Source organism: Piliocolobus tephrosceles, chromosome 4 (genome assembly GCF_002776525.5).
Source record: "Piliocolobus tephrosceles isolate RC106 chromosome 4, ASM277652v3, whole genome shotgun sequence".
In the NCBI taxonomy this organism is placed as follows: Eukaryota; Metazoa; Chordata; class Mammalia; order Primates; family Cercopithecidae; genus Piliocolobus; species Piliocolobus tephrosceles.
The window spans coordinates 79,009,032-79,025,968 of record NC_045437.1 but is presented as its reverse complement, the minus strand read 5'-3'; the positions used below and the strand labels follow the sequence as shown (position 1 = coordinate 79,025,968).

The 16,937-nt window shown below is 41.5% G+C and overlaps 1 protein-coding gene across 9 annotated transcripts in view; it reads right to left on the bottom strand.

Moving 5' to 3' along the window:
* Positions 1 to 3,650: 3,650 nt before the first annotated feature.
* Positions 3,651 to 16,937, bottom strand: part of ATP6AP1L (ATPase H+ transporting accessory protein 1 like) — a 47,443-nt gene continuing 34,156 nt past the window's right edge. For all 9 annotated transcript variants that reach the window (XM_023214991.1, XM_023214989.1, XM_023214986.1 and 6 more), the window contains 3 exons: positions 13,359 to 13,409; positions 10,705 to 10,948; positions 3,651 to 5,571 (listed from right to left, as the gene is read on the bottom strand). In XM_023214991.1, the coding sequence (XP_023070759.1) occupies positions 5,269 to 5,571; positions 10,705 to 10,948; positions 13,359 to 13,409 (598 nt within the window). In that variant the 3' untranslated portion in view covers positions 3,651 to 5,268. The remainder of the gene's footprint in view (positions 5,572 to 10,704; positions 10,949 to 13,358; positions 13,410 to 16,937) is intronic.

The window sequence follows — 16,937 nt, the reverse complement described above, 5'->3', positions numbered from 1 at the left end:
TGGTTGACTACTTCCTTCATCTTGAAAGCCTGTTTTCCTTTGATTTCTGGGACACTACTCTTTCTTGGTTTGCTCTCTTCCTCTCTGATTTCTCCTACTCTAAATCTACAGATTGGTCTTTCTCGTCCTACTCCATAAATGATAGTGTCCCCAGGGGTCTGTTATCAACCTATCCTTTCTTCTCAAGTGATCTCATTTATTTCTTCACCAATACCATCTAGTTTTCAACTTTTCCCATATGCCCATTACTACCTGTCTTAGTTTGGGTTTCCCTAGAAGTAGATCCCGAAACAGGGATGTAGATGCAAATAGTTTGTTTTGGCAATGATACTTGGAAACGCCATTAGGGGAGTGGGGAAGGGAGACAGGGAAGAGGAAGGAGCCCATAAAGTAAATTATTAAGCAAGATTCCACAAGGGGCGAAAGGGCTTAGTCCTGCTGGGAAGCTCCAGGGAACAGCATAAAACATACTCTAGAGTTTTCCCAGGCAAAGAACAAACGAGCTGTGGCGTTTGTACACAATCCCCGAGTCATTGGTTGAGGGCTACTCCCAGAAAGCATTAATTCCTTACCCCTTCCAGCCTGCCATTACCATAGGTAGAGAAGCCCCTGAGGACAGTTATTGGCAATGGAAAGATGTGCCAGAACACACCAAAATGGTAAGTGCCAAAGCAATGTGGGTGGAACACTGACAGCATCTGCTACATTTCTAAATTTCTGTTTCTGGTCCAGATCTCTCTCTTTTTCCCCAGATCCACACAACCAACTGCCTACTTAGTCCTCTACTGTGAGACTGCAGGGGCCACCCACTCCCACCCTCACCTGTTTTCTCACTGATTGCAGAGCCTGACACCACCATCCTCACAACCCCAAATCAGACACCTACCATTCATTTGTGATTTGCTAATTGGTTGCCAACCTCCTAACACCACTTTTAGCTTCTATCTTCCATCACACTGTTAGTTCAGGTCCTAATATTTTTTGCCTAAGCTGTTGCAATAATCTCCTAATCAGCACTTCTCTCCCTGTTCTATTCACACTTCCACACCATGTAATCATCTTGCTCGAAATCCTCTAAAATCCTCTTAAGGGCCTCTCAATTACCTCAAGTCAAGATTCTAAGTCTTTAGGTGAACACAAAGATCCGGTCTCTCTCTTCATCTCCAGCTTCTCCTTCTCAACTCCTCTAAACACATTCTATCTACCTACCCACACACGTGTTCATAATTCTCCACACATGACAGAGTCTAGACTTTGCATATGTGTTTCCTTCTGCTGTGCTTTCATCTTGCCTTCAACTCCAACTTGTGTCAAACATCACTTTTTTGCCACTTTGTTCCAGATCTCCAAGGAGGCAGCTCTTACGCTGTGTTTCCGCAGCACTAACAATTACTGAGCAATAATCACATATCTAATGGGTTTATAGTAAAGGTATTCATATGAATAGTGTAGGTTCTTTACCTGAAGATCAGAACATACCAGAAGTGATCCAAAAAGATGAAGACCTGATGGATAAGCATACAACTGCTCATAATAATACTCAACATCAGACATAAAGACATCTTAAGATGTCTCTTTCTCACTCAAGGGATTCAAGTCATGACCAGACTCAGCTCTGGGAACCTACCATGATGGTTCAAGTACAGCTTTTTATACCAGATCTAGATTCTATCATCAACATTGTTATTATGTGGATCAAAGGGCACACCAGTGGATTGTCCAGCCACAGATGTCAAAGACCAATTTACTATTAACAAAGATAATCTAATCTGATTAACACTCCTGCCCATCAGCCTTCTAAGGTTACTGGGCTGCTACTCACCCTCTACCACTCCAGGGTCTCAGCATCCCTATGGAAACTAAGCATTTTGTTTCAAAGGTAACACCTACCTCCACCCTAGCCTACAGAGGACAGCCACCAGGGCACTTTTCAAAAGTGCTGATGCCACATTCCCAATGTGTTTATCAGTGCTATGACAAAGGGAGTGTCCTCTGGGCCTTTACAGAGAAAAATAGTTACGGGGAGGGAGAGCAGTTCGTGCATGATAAATCCATTCCTACATCTCAATCATTTAAGTTACTGCATTTCTCTTCTTTCTCTAACACTAAGAAATGACTGATCCCTCTACTTCATTTAGTGTGTGCCACTGTTGAATCTAGGTTTTAATCAACAAACTGAGAAAACTGTTAGGAACACTTCCAGCCGCTCAAACCAGCACATTTAATCCAAAATCTCTGGTGAGAGAACCCATATCCAAAAAATTCATCCCAGTCTAAAATTATACAGCTCATTCCCTGGGCTAGCACCTCCAGAATCCATTACCACACATAATCTCCCAAATCTTTTGTGGCATAAGTTAGCAAAACTATTTTTGCAATTTGATTATCACAGATTTGACTTTACAATTGGTTCCCTGGTATATGCCAGAATGTGACTCTAATTGCCTAAAGGCAATGAGGAAAATTGACACCCCCTGCAAAACAACTATTTCTGGTGAGGTCATCACAGGGTCTTCAAGCAAGGCAGGAATAGCTTTGTCTCTCAGAGGTTGCTCCTGCTAACAAGAAAAAATAGTGGAATTTGGGAGCTTAATATTCTTAAAAATTTAAATCCTCCCAAAAGTCACTATTTCTATTCTCAACGTTCCCCTTTTTTTATTTTTATTTTATTTTTGAGACAGGATCTTACTGTGTCACTCAGGCTGGAATGCAGTGGCACAATCGTAGCTTACCACAGCCTCAAATTTCTGAACTCAAGTAATCCTCCAGCCTCGGCCTCCTGAGTAGCTAGGACTACCGCTTATGCCACCATGCCCAGCTAATTTTTTTGTTGTTGTTTTTAGAGACAGGATCTTGCTGTGTTGCCTAGGCTGATCTCGAACTCCTGGGCACAAGTGATCCTCCTGCCTCACCCTCCCAAAATACTGGGATTAAAGGCATAAGCCACTGTGTCTGGCCTATTTTATTTTATTATTTCTAGAGACAAGGTCTCACTCTGTCACTCAGACTGGAATGAAGTGACATGATCATAGCCCACAGCAACCTCAAATTCCTGGGCTCAAGCAATGCTCCTGCTTTAGCCTCTTAAGTAACTAGAACTATAGGTGCACGACAGTACCCTTACCTAATTTAAAAAAAAATTTTTTTTGAACTCCTGGCATCAAGCAATCCTCCTGCCTTAGCTTCCCAAAGTGCTGAGGTTACAGGCATGAGCCACTGCTCTTAGCCTGTCAGGGTTCTTCTGTTTTGTGATCATTATGCTCGTGTTCATATAAGAGATCCAGCAAAGCTATGAATTTCACCTGCAATGCAGGTAAGCAGTTTGCAGGATCTGACCTGTGTCTGCTTTTCCACCATGTTGGCCCTTTGACAAGAGGTAAGGGATCCCTTTAGATCAGTCTTAGAAACTTCCCAGACTGTAAGCGACTGGGCACAGTTAGAAAGAGCCAGCCGAACCTGCAGGGTATCATCCATACTCATGGTGACTATCTATTCCAGTTTCCTTGGCACCATCCCATTTATGTCTGCTATCTGAGAATTGCTAACCACATTCATTTTCTCTTTCAAAAGTGTCCTAGTTTGAGCAATACATTATGTTTACCCTTCACGTACCTGTAACCTAGCAAACAACCACTTATAACACCAGTGGATGCTCAAGGGAACCACAATAAAAATCTGTTTGATTACTGAATACCATTCTCTAAGGCTGACAGTTTCCACTGGTTTAAAGCCAAATGGAGTTGGATAATCAATCACAGATTCGCATTTTCTTGAGAGTCTGTTCCCTGCAATCCTCTTGGTACTAACAACTACATACATCAGGATTCTTCATTGCAGACTACAGAATCGACTCTGTTATTAAAACAGAAAGAAATTTACTATCAAGTATGGGATCTTACAGAATTCTGAGAGGGCCAGAACCAAACCTACATTCATAGCCAAGAAAATTGCAGCCAAAATAAATGCCCAACATGAGACTGTCCCATCAGAAAACTCGTTGTCATTATCATCTACTGCTTGCCACCTAGGATGGGACTAGACAGCAGACCCATCGTGACAGCTGCCCAGAAGATTCTCTTGCTGTGTGTGTGACCCTCCACCGCACATGGTTCCCGTCTGCATTCTAAGTTTTGTGTAGGAATATCTTCTTAGTAGAACCTAGGTCCTGTACCGAACCCTAGCTGGGAAAGTGCAATGTCATCTTTATATTTAAGATCTCTTTAAGACAGAAGGCATATTATTAGAGACGCTTTGGTGAGGATGAAGAGTGAATCAATCTTCAGTACCTGCCAAGAGCTGAAAAGGATGATGAGGAATGCATATGAAACACAGTGATAGTAAGAACATCAGTGGTAGCTCTAGAATTTCTATTAAGGAAGCATTTAGAGGACACTATCTCACTGGAAGGAAGATCAGGGGATATGTCTCAAAGCTGTGTTTGCATAGCAATCACACTGTTATTGCTTCGCTCTATCGTTTATTCCAAGTGGACCTATGAGAGCTCATAGAGGTCTAAATCAGACAAATGAGACAACGCTGGCACCATGACCAGATGGAAAGGTAAAATATGGCCAACACTATTACCCCTACTTCACAGATGGAGCTGTACTGCTTCTGAACAGCAAAGTAAAGGACAAGAAGGTCCTTAAATAAAGTGCTCTGCCACATGGACTGGAGTCCTCCCTCAACATTTCTGTGAAAGAGAAAAAGACTATTTTTAAAACAAAATTGGGACATAATATCTAGAAATGCAAATTATGTTACAAAATAGTTTAAATTATGAACCTCCAGATAATCTTGGGTTTATTATTTCTATAATTATCACATCCAAACTGGCACAGGCAAGGAGGACCGAGTGTGTTTTCCCTTCTCTGTGTTGCCAATCTTTCTCTCTCTCTCCCTCCATCGTTCCCTCCCTTCCTCCCCTCCTCCTCCTCCTTCTTCTTTTTCTTTCTCTCTCTCTCTTCTCTTTCTTTTTCCCTACTTGAAATACTCCTTTGCTTTCAGGGTACTTTGAGGCAAGTAACAGTCATATTTGTCTTTGTGGGGTCCCTGAGATGCCTTTTTTCATTGCCCCAAGTCTACCTACGTAGGCCAGTGGATGGTTCAAAAAGAATTCATTATGTATTTCCTTTTTCTGTTTTTTCTTTTTTTTTTCTTTTGTAATCAATCCACTTGGTGAAAATCTGTAATTCACAAGTCAAATAGCACAGAACAGAAACAACTTTCGGAGCCCACTGTGGACGTGGTGGGGGCCAGCCTGTGCTGCTAAACATAGATTTTGCTGATCTGTTGGCTTCTCAGTTCATAGCATTCAGCCCCCTGGCTCCTTAGCAGCTCCTTCTTGTCAGCTGTGTCTCGAGCTTTCAGCTGCGGGAAGTGGGCAGGAGAGGCGATGAGATCGTAGTGCCAGTCCAGATACCGCAGGTAGATGAGCATGTGCAAGGCGTAGGCCAACACCAGCAGCAGGATCAGGGACGTTGCCAGACCAATCAGAATAGCTGGCGAGGAGGAGGAGGCGCAGTCTTGGGCCTTGGTAAATCGTTCCCCCTTGATGGCAAAACCTTGGATCTGCAGGAGAAAGGAAGGAGCTGAAGTGATACATCTCTTCTCTCCTAGGATCTACTTCCCAGTTGGGCTGGCAGTTCTGGCCCCTAGGTAGCCAAATTTCATATACTGTCACCCTATTTGTTGAATAATTTAACCACACGATTTGACAAATGTGATTGTGCTTATGGGGACAGTGCAACTCAATCTTAAAACAGGACTGACCCAGAAATTCTGGCATGTATGGTTGTCATAACTAGGAGGCTCATGAAATTCAAGACTGAAATAAAACCTTGATTTCAAGGCTCTGCAAGAAAACCTCTTTTAATCTGATCCTTAGAAATATTCCAGTTCGTGGAAAAACCACAACTGCTGTGTTGTCTCTAAAATCCAAAGCACACTCAAAATTTTATAAGGCTAGTATAAGTTTCACAAAGATTTTAAGTCTCCATTCCTCTGCCTTTGATTCTATTGACAGTAATGAGGAAGAGTCTTTGAAGGGGGATGTCATGATCCTTAATGAGGTAAAAGATAAATAATAATCATAAAAACTAACACTTATCGAAGGTTTTTGTGCACCATAAACTGCCTTAATTTTTTCAGTATGCAAAGAGCCTATGAGTAAGTTACTATTTCATTCCTACTTTATGGATGAGGAAACTGAGGCACAGAAAAGTAACTTGCCTAGAATCACACAACAGTAAATGTCGTGACGGTGTAATTGAAACCTGGGCAGTGGGCGTCACACTCACACTCCATAGCTCCTGGTGGGTTCTGTCTCTTCCTCCTCCCTACCCTCTCTCTCTATTGGTTTTACCATACAGACTTCGTCCCATTTCTGGAAGAGATGGATACCAGCCCCTCCTTGCATCCTACCCATTACTTTTAATGGCAAAAACCGCAATCACTTTTGCACCAACCAAATAGAAAGAAAAGCTTTCCATTATGTGCAGATGAAATGGTATCATTACTTGAAAGAAAGAGAGGTTCAAATTGAGAACTGGCACTGATATCTAATACTGTCAAAATGAAACAGGACTACACAGCAATTACTTTAAAACAAGAGCCATCGCTTGTGGAAGATAGCCCCCTGTCTAGCTGGCTTTAAAAGTATGACCCTACACAGCATTGCCTCATTCAGACACCTAATCGGTTTTTAAAGAGTACATCAGACAACTGAACTATCCATGAGTGCTTTACTGAAAATTCACTTTGATGGCTTAAGTGAGCACTTTGGCATTGTCCCGGGTGTGTTAGAATTATTGAGGCCACCCATCACTCCATAGATGCAAGGGGCCTTGCTCGCCCAACTGCCTGTGCTCTTGATTGAACCCAAAGCAGCTTCTGAAGGAAACTCTTGTTCTGGCTTTGGGGATCCCCGCTCCGCCCCTCCTGTGAAGAGGCAGAGTGACCTTCTCTTGAGACTGGTGCCTGAAGAGTCGAGCTCCGCCATGACAAAAGACGACCTCACTTGATTCTGCAACTCCAGCCAAGGAGAATGTCCTCAGGTTGACTGACACTTAATTCTTTTTTTTTTTTTTTTTTTTTTGAGACAGAGTTTTGCTCTTGTCGCCCAGGCTGGTGTGCAATGGCAACATTTCAGCTCACTGCAACCTCCACTTTCAGGGCTCAAGCGATTCTCCTGCCTCAGCCTCCCAAGTAGCTGGGATTACAGGTGCTTGCCACCATGCCCAGCTAAATTTTGTATTTTTAGTAGAGGCAGGGTTTCATCATGTTGGCCAGGCTAGTATCGAACTCCTGACCTCAGGTGATCCACCCATCTCGGCCTCCTAAAGTGCTGGGATTACAGGCATGAGCCACCACACTCGGCCAACTGCCACTTAATTCTTAACAAGACTTGGTTGAGAACAGTAAGTGTGGAGAATGCCTGATACACTGTCCACCCATTTCCTGGACTAGAGGTTACACAGACATCCTGTTTCTAGCCCATAGGTGAGTTTTGTTTGACGCAGTGTCGGAATATCCTGAAAATTTCCTGTGAGAATCCACCAATCTAGCTTCTATTGAAAAGATTCAGCAACACCAGCCCCGCATTCCTACAAAGCAAAAATCAGCACGGTTGAATTTGTAAAATGCTCACTGTGATGAAGGCTACCCTTTGCCACAGTCCCAGCCCAAATCACCAGTTACCCAAGGTACTTGAGTTTGCCGCACCAGCCACATCGCTCTATACTCTATTCCCACCATAAGCCAGGCCAGCAGAGCTGCACATGTGGACAGCAGCCTTTTGTACACATACCTCAGCCACCATCACCACCACCTCCTCTCCACTGGACTGAGCTTGTGTTCTGCCATCTCTTCACATGAAGGGGGTTTCAACAAGGCCCACCTGTCCCCCTGAAAGCCGTGTTTATGGTACGAATGCTGATGAGGATGTACACATCTCACACCACCAGGGACCAATGTGCTCATCCCAAGCACACTGGCAGCAGTCTTAGGGACCCTGTGAACATGTAACTGAGTGTTTCTCATACTGCTTGTTCCAGAAATTCAGAGCCAAATTCCTGTGCCGCCTCCAGTCAGTGCAGACAAATGGTCTCGTGGTTTTGTATATTAACCTCACTGGTGGCTCTAACTGACCTTTTCTTCCTTTGTTTTTCTCTGCCCCCACATCTTTGCTAAATTTTTTGTTTTAATTGTTTATTATAAAATACATATGATATAAAATTTATCATCCAACCATGTTAAGTGTATACAGTTCAGGGCTATTAAGTACATTCACATTGTTGTGCAACCATTGCTGCCGTCCATCTCCAGAACATTTTCACATCTTGCAATACTGAAACATTACTCCCATTAAACACTAACTGCCCATTCCCTCCTCCCTTCAGTCCCTGGCAACTACTATTCTACTTTCCATCTCAGGGTTTGACAACTGTAAGTACCTCATATAAGTGAAATGATGCAATATTTGTTCTGTTGTGGCTGGCTTATTCTACTTAGCATAATGTCTTCAACATTCATTTATGTTGTAGCATGTATCCAAATTTCCTTCCTCTTTTTAAATTTAATTTTTTGAGACATCTGTCACTCAGGTTGGAGTGCAGTGGTAGAATCTTGGCTCACTGAAGCCTCGACCTCCTGGGCTCAAGCAATCCTCCTACCTCAGCCTCCCAAGTAGCTGGGACTACAGGTGCTACCACTATGCCCCCAGTTGATTTCTTTTTTAAAAATTGTTTGTAGAGATGGGGGTCTCACTATATTGCCTAGGCTGGTCTCAAACTCCTGGGTTCAAGAGTGATCCTCCTGCCTCAGCCTCCCTAAGTGCTGGGTTTAAAGGCATGAGCCACCACTCCCAAATTTTCTTCATTTTTAATGCTGAATAATATTCCACTGTATATATACACTAGGTTTGTTGATCCCTTCGTCCATTGATAGACATTCAGGTTGCTTGTACCTTTTGGTTATTGTGAATAATGCTGCCATGAACGTAGGTATAAACATAGGTGAAAGCTGTTCAAGTCCCTGCTTTCAATTATTTGGAGTACACAGCCAGAAGTAGAGTTGCTGGATCCCTTGGTGATTGTATGTTTAACTTCTTGAGGAAACTCCATATTATTTGCCACGGCATCCACACCATTTTACATTCCCAACAGCAATGCACAAGAGTTCCAACTTCTCCCTGGCCTTGTCAACACTTATTATTTTCTGTTTGTTTGTTGTTGTTTATAATAGCCATCCTAATGGCTGTGAAATGATTTGCCTATTTTTGAAAGTAATTTTTCATAAGTAGTATTTCCATAAGTCAACTAAGTCATTTCCGGAACAAGCTAGAAGTATAAATCAATCAATTCCCCTGGTCTAATTAGGCAAAATTATTTGTAAAATATTCCTTGTTGTCATTGTATCGTCACTGCTATTTCTGTATATATATATATACAGACACACATACACACGTGTATAAACATACACATACATATTAATATTTATAAACATTTTATACATACACACACAAAAGAATCCTTGGAACCAAACTGTCCAGAATTTGAGTCGTGCCTCTACCATTAACTCCACCAGTTATACTCCTTAGAAAAATTATGTGATTATCAGAGATTCAGTCACCTCATTCATAAAAGGACCTTGCAGCATTATGGTAAGTTCTGAAGACAAAGTACATAAAATAACAACCACAGCACCAACACACACGGGACACTCACATGTAGCAATTATTGTTAGTCCACTCCTGGCGCACTACTGAGTGTTTCTACATATCTTAGGCCACGTAGTCCTTACATTAACAAAGATAGGTGAGAAATTGAGAGAGGTTAAGTAACTTGCCCTGGTGGCTGAGCAGTAATTTGAAACCAGGTCTGTCTGACTCCAAAATGTGAGCTCCTTCCCTACCCCAAACTGCCTTTCATCCACACCACACTTCTCTACAGAAGCTTGGGAAGGATGGAAGGGAAGAATATGCATATATGCGAATGCCCATATATATTTGGAAAAGGTTGGAATGTGCCCATGAGAGGTACATGCAAAGCCCTGCCTACTATTTCAGGGAGCAGCAGGAACAAGCTAAGCTTCATTCACAGGTAAACAGGATAGAGGAACTTGACAGAACGTCTCTCAACCTAAGATTCTGGTAGTGAAAAGGAATCTCTTACACCCCATTCCTTTCTCCAAATACCTTCAAGAAGATCTTTGGGATATTTTTGACTCCCCGCTGAGTCCCTTCCTACTAACTGCCAAAGCTGTCACTCACACTGCAGATATACTTCTTATCTTCCCTGATAGGATCACTGTGCCACTCCCTGAAGGAAATAAAATAATTGTCCACCAATGCCTCTCCCCAGAAGGGCCTCTCATTGCAGGAAGTGTCAGGCCCTGGCTTCACCCACAGCTTCGCTAGGGCTTAGATGGCTGGCATTCCTCACTGATAATTATTAGTGCTGGATAAAGCTGAATGCAAAAGCAAGGCCTGGGTAGGGGGTGGGGGGTACAGGGAGATAAAATTCTCTATCCTATTCCATTTCATACCTTAAAAGGCAAAGGAAAAAACCCACCAATATTCTTTTAAAGGCATCTACTTCTCTTTTCCTTAAGCATCTAGGTTTGTTTCAGGTGTTTTTAAACAAACATTGAGCTCCTTTGGTACCAAAAACGCAGGTGCATTGAGCATAGGTTTTAGTTTATTACCTGGAAATCAATAAGAGTGACCTCCCACAGGCTCGACCCATCAGCCGTGTTGCCGGGCAGCAAGAGGGCCTGGTCCCGCGGCAGGTTGCCCACGACGCGTTGGCAGCGGTAGGAGTAACCGGAGGGAGCATATATGCCACTTGGGTTAAAGACTGCTTGGATTGAATTGTTGGAAACGATCTCAACTCGGCGCAAACTAAACCAGCTCTGGATGGACAACTTGTTGTAATTGGTAAGGATGAATCTGAAAATGGTTATAAAATCAGCATTACTCCTAAATAACTTTTCCCACATTTACCGACGCAAGGCATCGTCTATGAACAGTACAATGGCGCCCTCTTTTGTCAGGCGGCAGAACGGGCTTGGGGAGAGGCCTCACTTTTGTTGCAGAGCCTCCCCTGGATGGATGGGAAAGAGAAAATGACAGGGCAGCCTCCAAAGTGGACAGTGCAAATTGCTACGAAAGAAAAAAAAACACAAAGTTTGGGTTTATTTTGTTTTGTTTTTGCTTTTTTAGAATCAACATTTGATTATGGGTTTATTCATCAAAAAATTTGAGAAAAACTTAAACGGACATCAATGAAGAATTTGCTAAATTGTGGTTTAAAATAATGGTAATAGCCCTCTTAATAGCTTCTGTGTTATGTATGTGTATTGTGTTTAACCTGCACTACAACACTATGTGATAGATAATATCCTTATTCTAATTTCACAGGCAAGGAATCTAAAACACAAAGGGCTTGAACAAGCTCACTCGGAGAGTAAGTGTCAGAGCTGGGCTTCAAATCCAATCTTAACTCTTTCAGAATGGACTGTTTTCCAGCCATGAAAAAAGTCATAATTTACTTATCATTATCATTTTATTTCAATTTTTAAAAAATTATGTGACTGCATAGAAAAAAATGTCTGGAAGGATAGAGATTAAAACATTAGTAGTGATTGCAAATGGTGTTTAGATTATTAATGATTTTCATTTTCTTCTTTCTGTAGCTCAATATTTTCTGATTTTTCTGTTTTCATTAGTTTTTCTTGTCTCTATTTGGTTCCTTTGCAAGAAGATCCTAAGACAAGGGTGTGAATATGAGAAATATTCAGAGTTTAGTCATTCAAAATATGTAAAATGGAGAGAAAAGAAACGACAGAGGAAGGGAAGGCAGCTAAAAGAGGCACATGATTAAGCAAGTTTCCAATGTGGACAAGCAGGGCTTCATTGCCATGATAGAACCTGGGAGCCAGAGTACAGCACATGCTGCTGAGTTATCTCACCTGACGGGGAGGGAGCTGAGGTGTGTGTATGTTTCCTCCAGTCATTGGTTGAAGGCTGTTGGGCCAGGGACTGGGGACAGTGGGCCAGAGAAAGCTTTTAGGCAAAGAGAGGCTGGGAGTTGAAAGTTCAGCAGGTAGGATACAGTGCTCTCAAATGAAAAGGACCACGTAGATATTCATGGGGTACTGACAGTTTCTGCTACATACCTTTATCATCAGAATAAATAATAATAACAACAATAATAATAAAGCTATTTTTCATTTTGGAAAAAAGTAGAATTACAGACCAAAAATATGCTCCATTTCTAGATCAAACAGATATGTGTGTTTGGTCACCTTGTGGGGTTCTATTTACTTGTAAAGTTGCTCTGAAAGATGATGGCATATATTTTCTAAATTATGATCAGTGAAACACTAGTCTCCCATGATATGTAGACAAGTGTTCTGAGGAAGAAGGCTCTCCAAAGTTAAACACAGGAAACACTGAGTTAGTCAAAGTTACAAAGTGCAATAGTCTTCCTTAAGATTATTTCTTCTCAGAAACTTTAACATACAAGTTTACACTGTGAATTGCCAAGAGGAAGACATGCTTTAGAGTCGTTCCCAGACACATTTGACCACAGAACCCCCTTTTCATAAAATCTTATAAATATTCTTACAGAGCAGAAGTGTCCCACAGAGCAAAGCTTAAGAAAGACTGCCCTAGCACAATCCTGCTGGTTTTCCAAATAATGTTAAAGACACAACTACTTATCTCCGCTAACAAGTTTGTCTTATAGGAAGGGAAGCACTGTATTTTTATAAGAAAAAAAATAATAATGCCTTCAAATTGTTCCCCCCACCTCAGGAGCAGTTCCTAACTGCTTGGCTAAAGTCACTGTTGGCAGATGCATCCTTTCATACCTAAACACCAAAAAACTGTAGGCCTCTGTTGATTGTCTGCTGGGGAACGCACATAATAAGGCTTTTTCACTGTAGTTAAATGGTAAAGTCTGATTCGTTATAAGAAGCTATAGAAAATAGTTTCAAACCAGAGCCCCAGTCCTTAGAGCTTTATTTCTATTTTCTTCTTTTCTCAGATGAAAAGGATATTACATTCTCAGGACTGGGAGTTTTCTAAGTCCCTAATGCAGGCAGCATGGGGCATGGGGGAGAGGGAAGAACTATGGGTATTTTGGTAGAAACTTTTAGAAAGAAAGCATTAGTATAGGATCCCATCATATCACAGCACCAACTTTTCAGTGTAATTAGGTTGATGTGGCATGCAATGTGTCACAGTGCTTGGGCGGATAGCAAACCCCTGCTTCACACATGTGGAATGAATACATTTTTAAACAGCTAATCTGAAGTGCTGAAGCTGCGATGCTCTAAAGTGCTGTCCTACCTACCTTATAGCAAGACTTCTGGGGTTTCCAGCATCACCAAGCTTCAAAGACAACCTAAGAAAAGGAAACAACACAGTCTATGAAAATAATAACCGTAACTTCATATCTAATCAGAAGTTACCTCAAGGTAGGTCACGTAACACCTAACACACAAAATGTATAGAATATTTTTTTAATCTTGAGGTAGGCAATGGTTTCCTGAAAAAAATACAAAAGCATAAACCATAAAAGAAACAACTGATAAATTGCATTTTACTAAAATCCAAAATTTTTACTCTTCAAAAGACACTGTTTAAGAAAACAAGAAAGGCAAGCCACACAACAGGAGAAAATACTCACAACACGTATTACATAAAGAACTTTATCCAGAATACAATAAATAACACTAACAACTCAACAAAAAGACAGCCCAATGTAAAAATCATAAAAATTGTCAGAAGACTCGAGCATGTTTTAAAGAAAGATATACAAATGGTCAATAAGTACATGAAAAGATGCTCAGGACCATTAGACATTCAGGGAATGTAAAATAAAACCAAAATAAAGATAACACAGTATAGGAATCAGAATGGCTAAAACATTTTTTAAACTGACTCTTAAGCTTTTAATAACTACATTTATTCCTATTTTTCTGAGAGTAAACATAAGATTTCCCAGAGCAAAGACAGATGAATTATGACTTACTCATGGGAACAACCATAGTGGTTCCCCCTTCTAATCCAATTCTCCCCCACTAGGCATCATGAGAAGAGCCAGATGTCATCCTACACATATTGGGATTTGCAATACAGATGAGGAACACCAAAATTATCAAACTGAGAGTTTACATAGGAGAGAGATCGTGGATCCCTTCTCACCTCCCAAGAGAGGGACAGAAACATTTGCTCCCCTAGTGTCAATAAATTCTCCTTAGGAAGAGAAGAGGGATGATTAGTCTTTGAATGAAAGAGTTTAATTAGCCTTTGGGTGGAAGCAAATCGCTTACCATAAGGAGACAAATGGCTACAGGTCTCATACCCATGGTATGTAAATAAATATCTCCAAGGGGAGGATAAGATAAGCCTCTCTGAGTTTCTAACCCCTGGAATGTCTCTATGGCCTTGAGTTTCATTACCCCTTGATACATGAACACATTACTTTCAAGAGGTAAATCTCTCACTAACTCTAACAGTTATGTTTTAACCCAGTTCCCAGTAAAAATTTGTTCAGAAATTCCTAAACATGCAGAAATATAAAAATGCCTTCTCTAGTCTCACTCTGACCATACGAAGTGTTAGTGAGAATGGGAAGCAACTGGAACTCTCATATGATGCTGGAAAAAAGGAAAAGATGTGGCCACTTAAAAAACAGTTTGGCTGTTTTCTAAAAAGGTAAACATACACATACCATATGATCCAGGCATTCTACTCCTAGTTGGAATGACAGATAAGAGAGATGAAAATACCTGCTGCCACAAAGACTTGTACATGAATGTTCATAGTGACTTTAGTGGGAAAGTTATTCAAAAAGTGAGGGAAAAAACAAATTTCTATCAACAGGTGAACAGATAAGTAAGTTGTGGTACATCTATAATATGGACTACTACACAGCAATGAAAAGGGAAATACCATGAACACATGCAATAACATGGAAGATTATCAAAATCATTAAGCTAAGTGACAGTGGCTACACTAAAAGAGAGTACACACATGTGATTATATTTATATAAAATTCTAGAATGTGTAAACTAATTGATAATGATAGCAGATCAGTGGTTACCTGGAGATATGACAGTGGTTGGAAAGATGCATTACTAAGAAACACACAGAAACGTTGAGGCACGATGGAAATGTTTGTTACCTTTTTTTGTTTTTTGAGACAGGGTCTTGTTCTGTCACACAGGCTCAGGGGCAGTGGCATAATCTCCACTTACTGCACCCTCCAACTCTCAGGCTCAAGCAATCCTCTCATCTCAGCCTCCTGTGTAGCTGGGACTACAGGCATGCACCACTACACCTGGCTAATTTTTGTATCTTTGGTAAAGATAGGGTTCATCATGTTGGCCAGGCTGGTCCCTAACTCCTAATCTCAGGTGATCTGCCCATCTTGGCCTCCCAAAGTACTGGGATTATAGGTGTGAGCCACCATGCTCAGCCATGAGGATCTTTAAGTATCAGGTACTGTGCCATCAATTGGGAACACAAAGGAGAAATACAACCTGGAACAAGAGCTGTTCAAAAAGGAGCTCTTTCTACTCTTTCAAGCGCTCTACTCTCACACATGTAAAATGGATTCTGAATTCTTCAGGCTATAATTGCCTAAATTCCAAATACACACAGATGCTGGGATTATGCTCTATTTGCAGGGCTTTCACTATTTAAAAAGACTTCCGTAGCAAATCCATCTGCCAATAATTTGCCTCTCTCTGAACATTTTGTTTCCAAGAGCTAAAACGGTCATCTTTTTTTAATCTGTGCTTTTGACCTTACATGGTTATGTCTTTGTTTCAGTTTGTTATTTCAGCAACTCCCATTCTGCTTCTTGAGATCTTAAGATTTCCTTGCCAGCACAAGGGCATCTGGCTCATCCATGGAATTCACAGGAATCAGCCACTAGGTCTCAGCAGCTGAGACCTCCCTTCCTAGAAGCCTCCTGTTGCCCCTCTTTGGGCAGGCTGTCTAGGATGCCTGCACACTCACCTGTGCAGGACTCCAGCAGGTGGATGCTGCACACTCAGGGCTCACACCTGAATAGAATTCTAAGGCAGTGTCCAAAAAGACAGTCAGGTTCTGCCCAATCTTTAATTTGTGTCCTGTGAGACCCAAAGCTTACTGAAGAAATTAGACACTGTTTCACTCTAGTTATCACTGGGATGTCAGGAAGGAAAAGAATGCTACTACTATTAATACTCTGAACAGCACTCAACAAGATCTCAAAGTGCTTATGCATATATTTCCTCATGTGTTTTCCACAACCTTGTAAGATAGAGCCAAGAGGAAGAAGATAAATGGTCATTTTTAAAGATGTTTTAAACCCCAGCTCTATGAACATACATGCTCCATGACTTTAGCAAGTTTTCTAACCTCTGTCATGATAACTGCCTGTGACTCCGAGAGTTACTGTGAGGAATAACAGACATGGGCCTATGAAGACCTCGCACCATGCCTGGCCCACAGTAAATGCTCAAGGCCTCATAGCTATAATGAATAGATGCCATCATCTCCATTTGACAGATGATGATCCTACATGTCCTGCCTATAAAATCACAAAGCTCTCTGGTAGAAGTGGGCCTAGAGGCCAAGTTTTCATTCTTTCTGTCTCTAGGTTCCCAGAAATCACAAGGTCTCAAAAACCCAGAAAAAAAAAAAAAAAAAAAAAAAAAAAAAGCTGTAGGTGGCCGGGCGTGGCAGCTCACACCTGTAATCCCAGCACTTTGGGAGAACGCAAGGTAGGCAGATCACCTGAGGTCAGGAGTTCGAGACCAGCATGGCCAACATGGTGAAGCCCTGTCTGTCTCTACTAAAAATACAAACAACTAGTCAGGTATGGTGGCACCTGCCTGTAATCCCAGCTACTCGGGAGGCAGAGGCAGGAGAATCACTT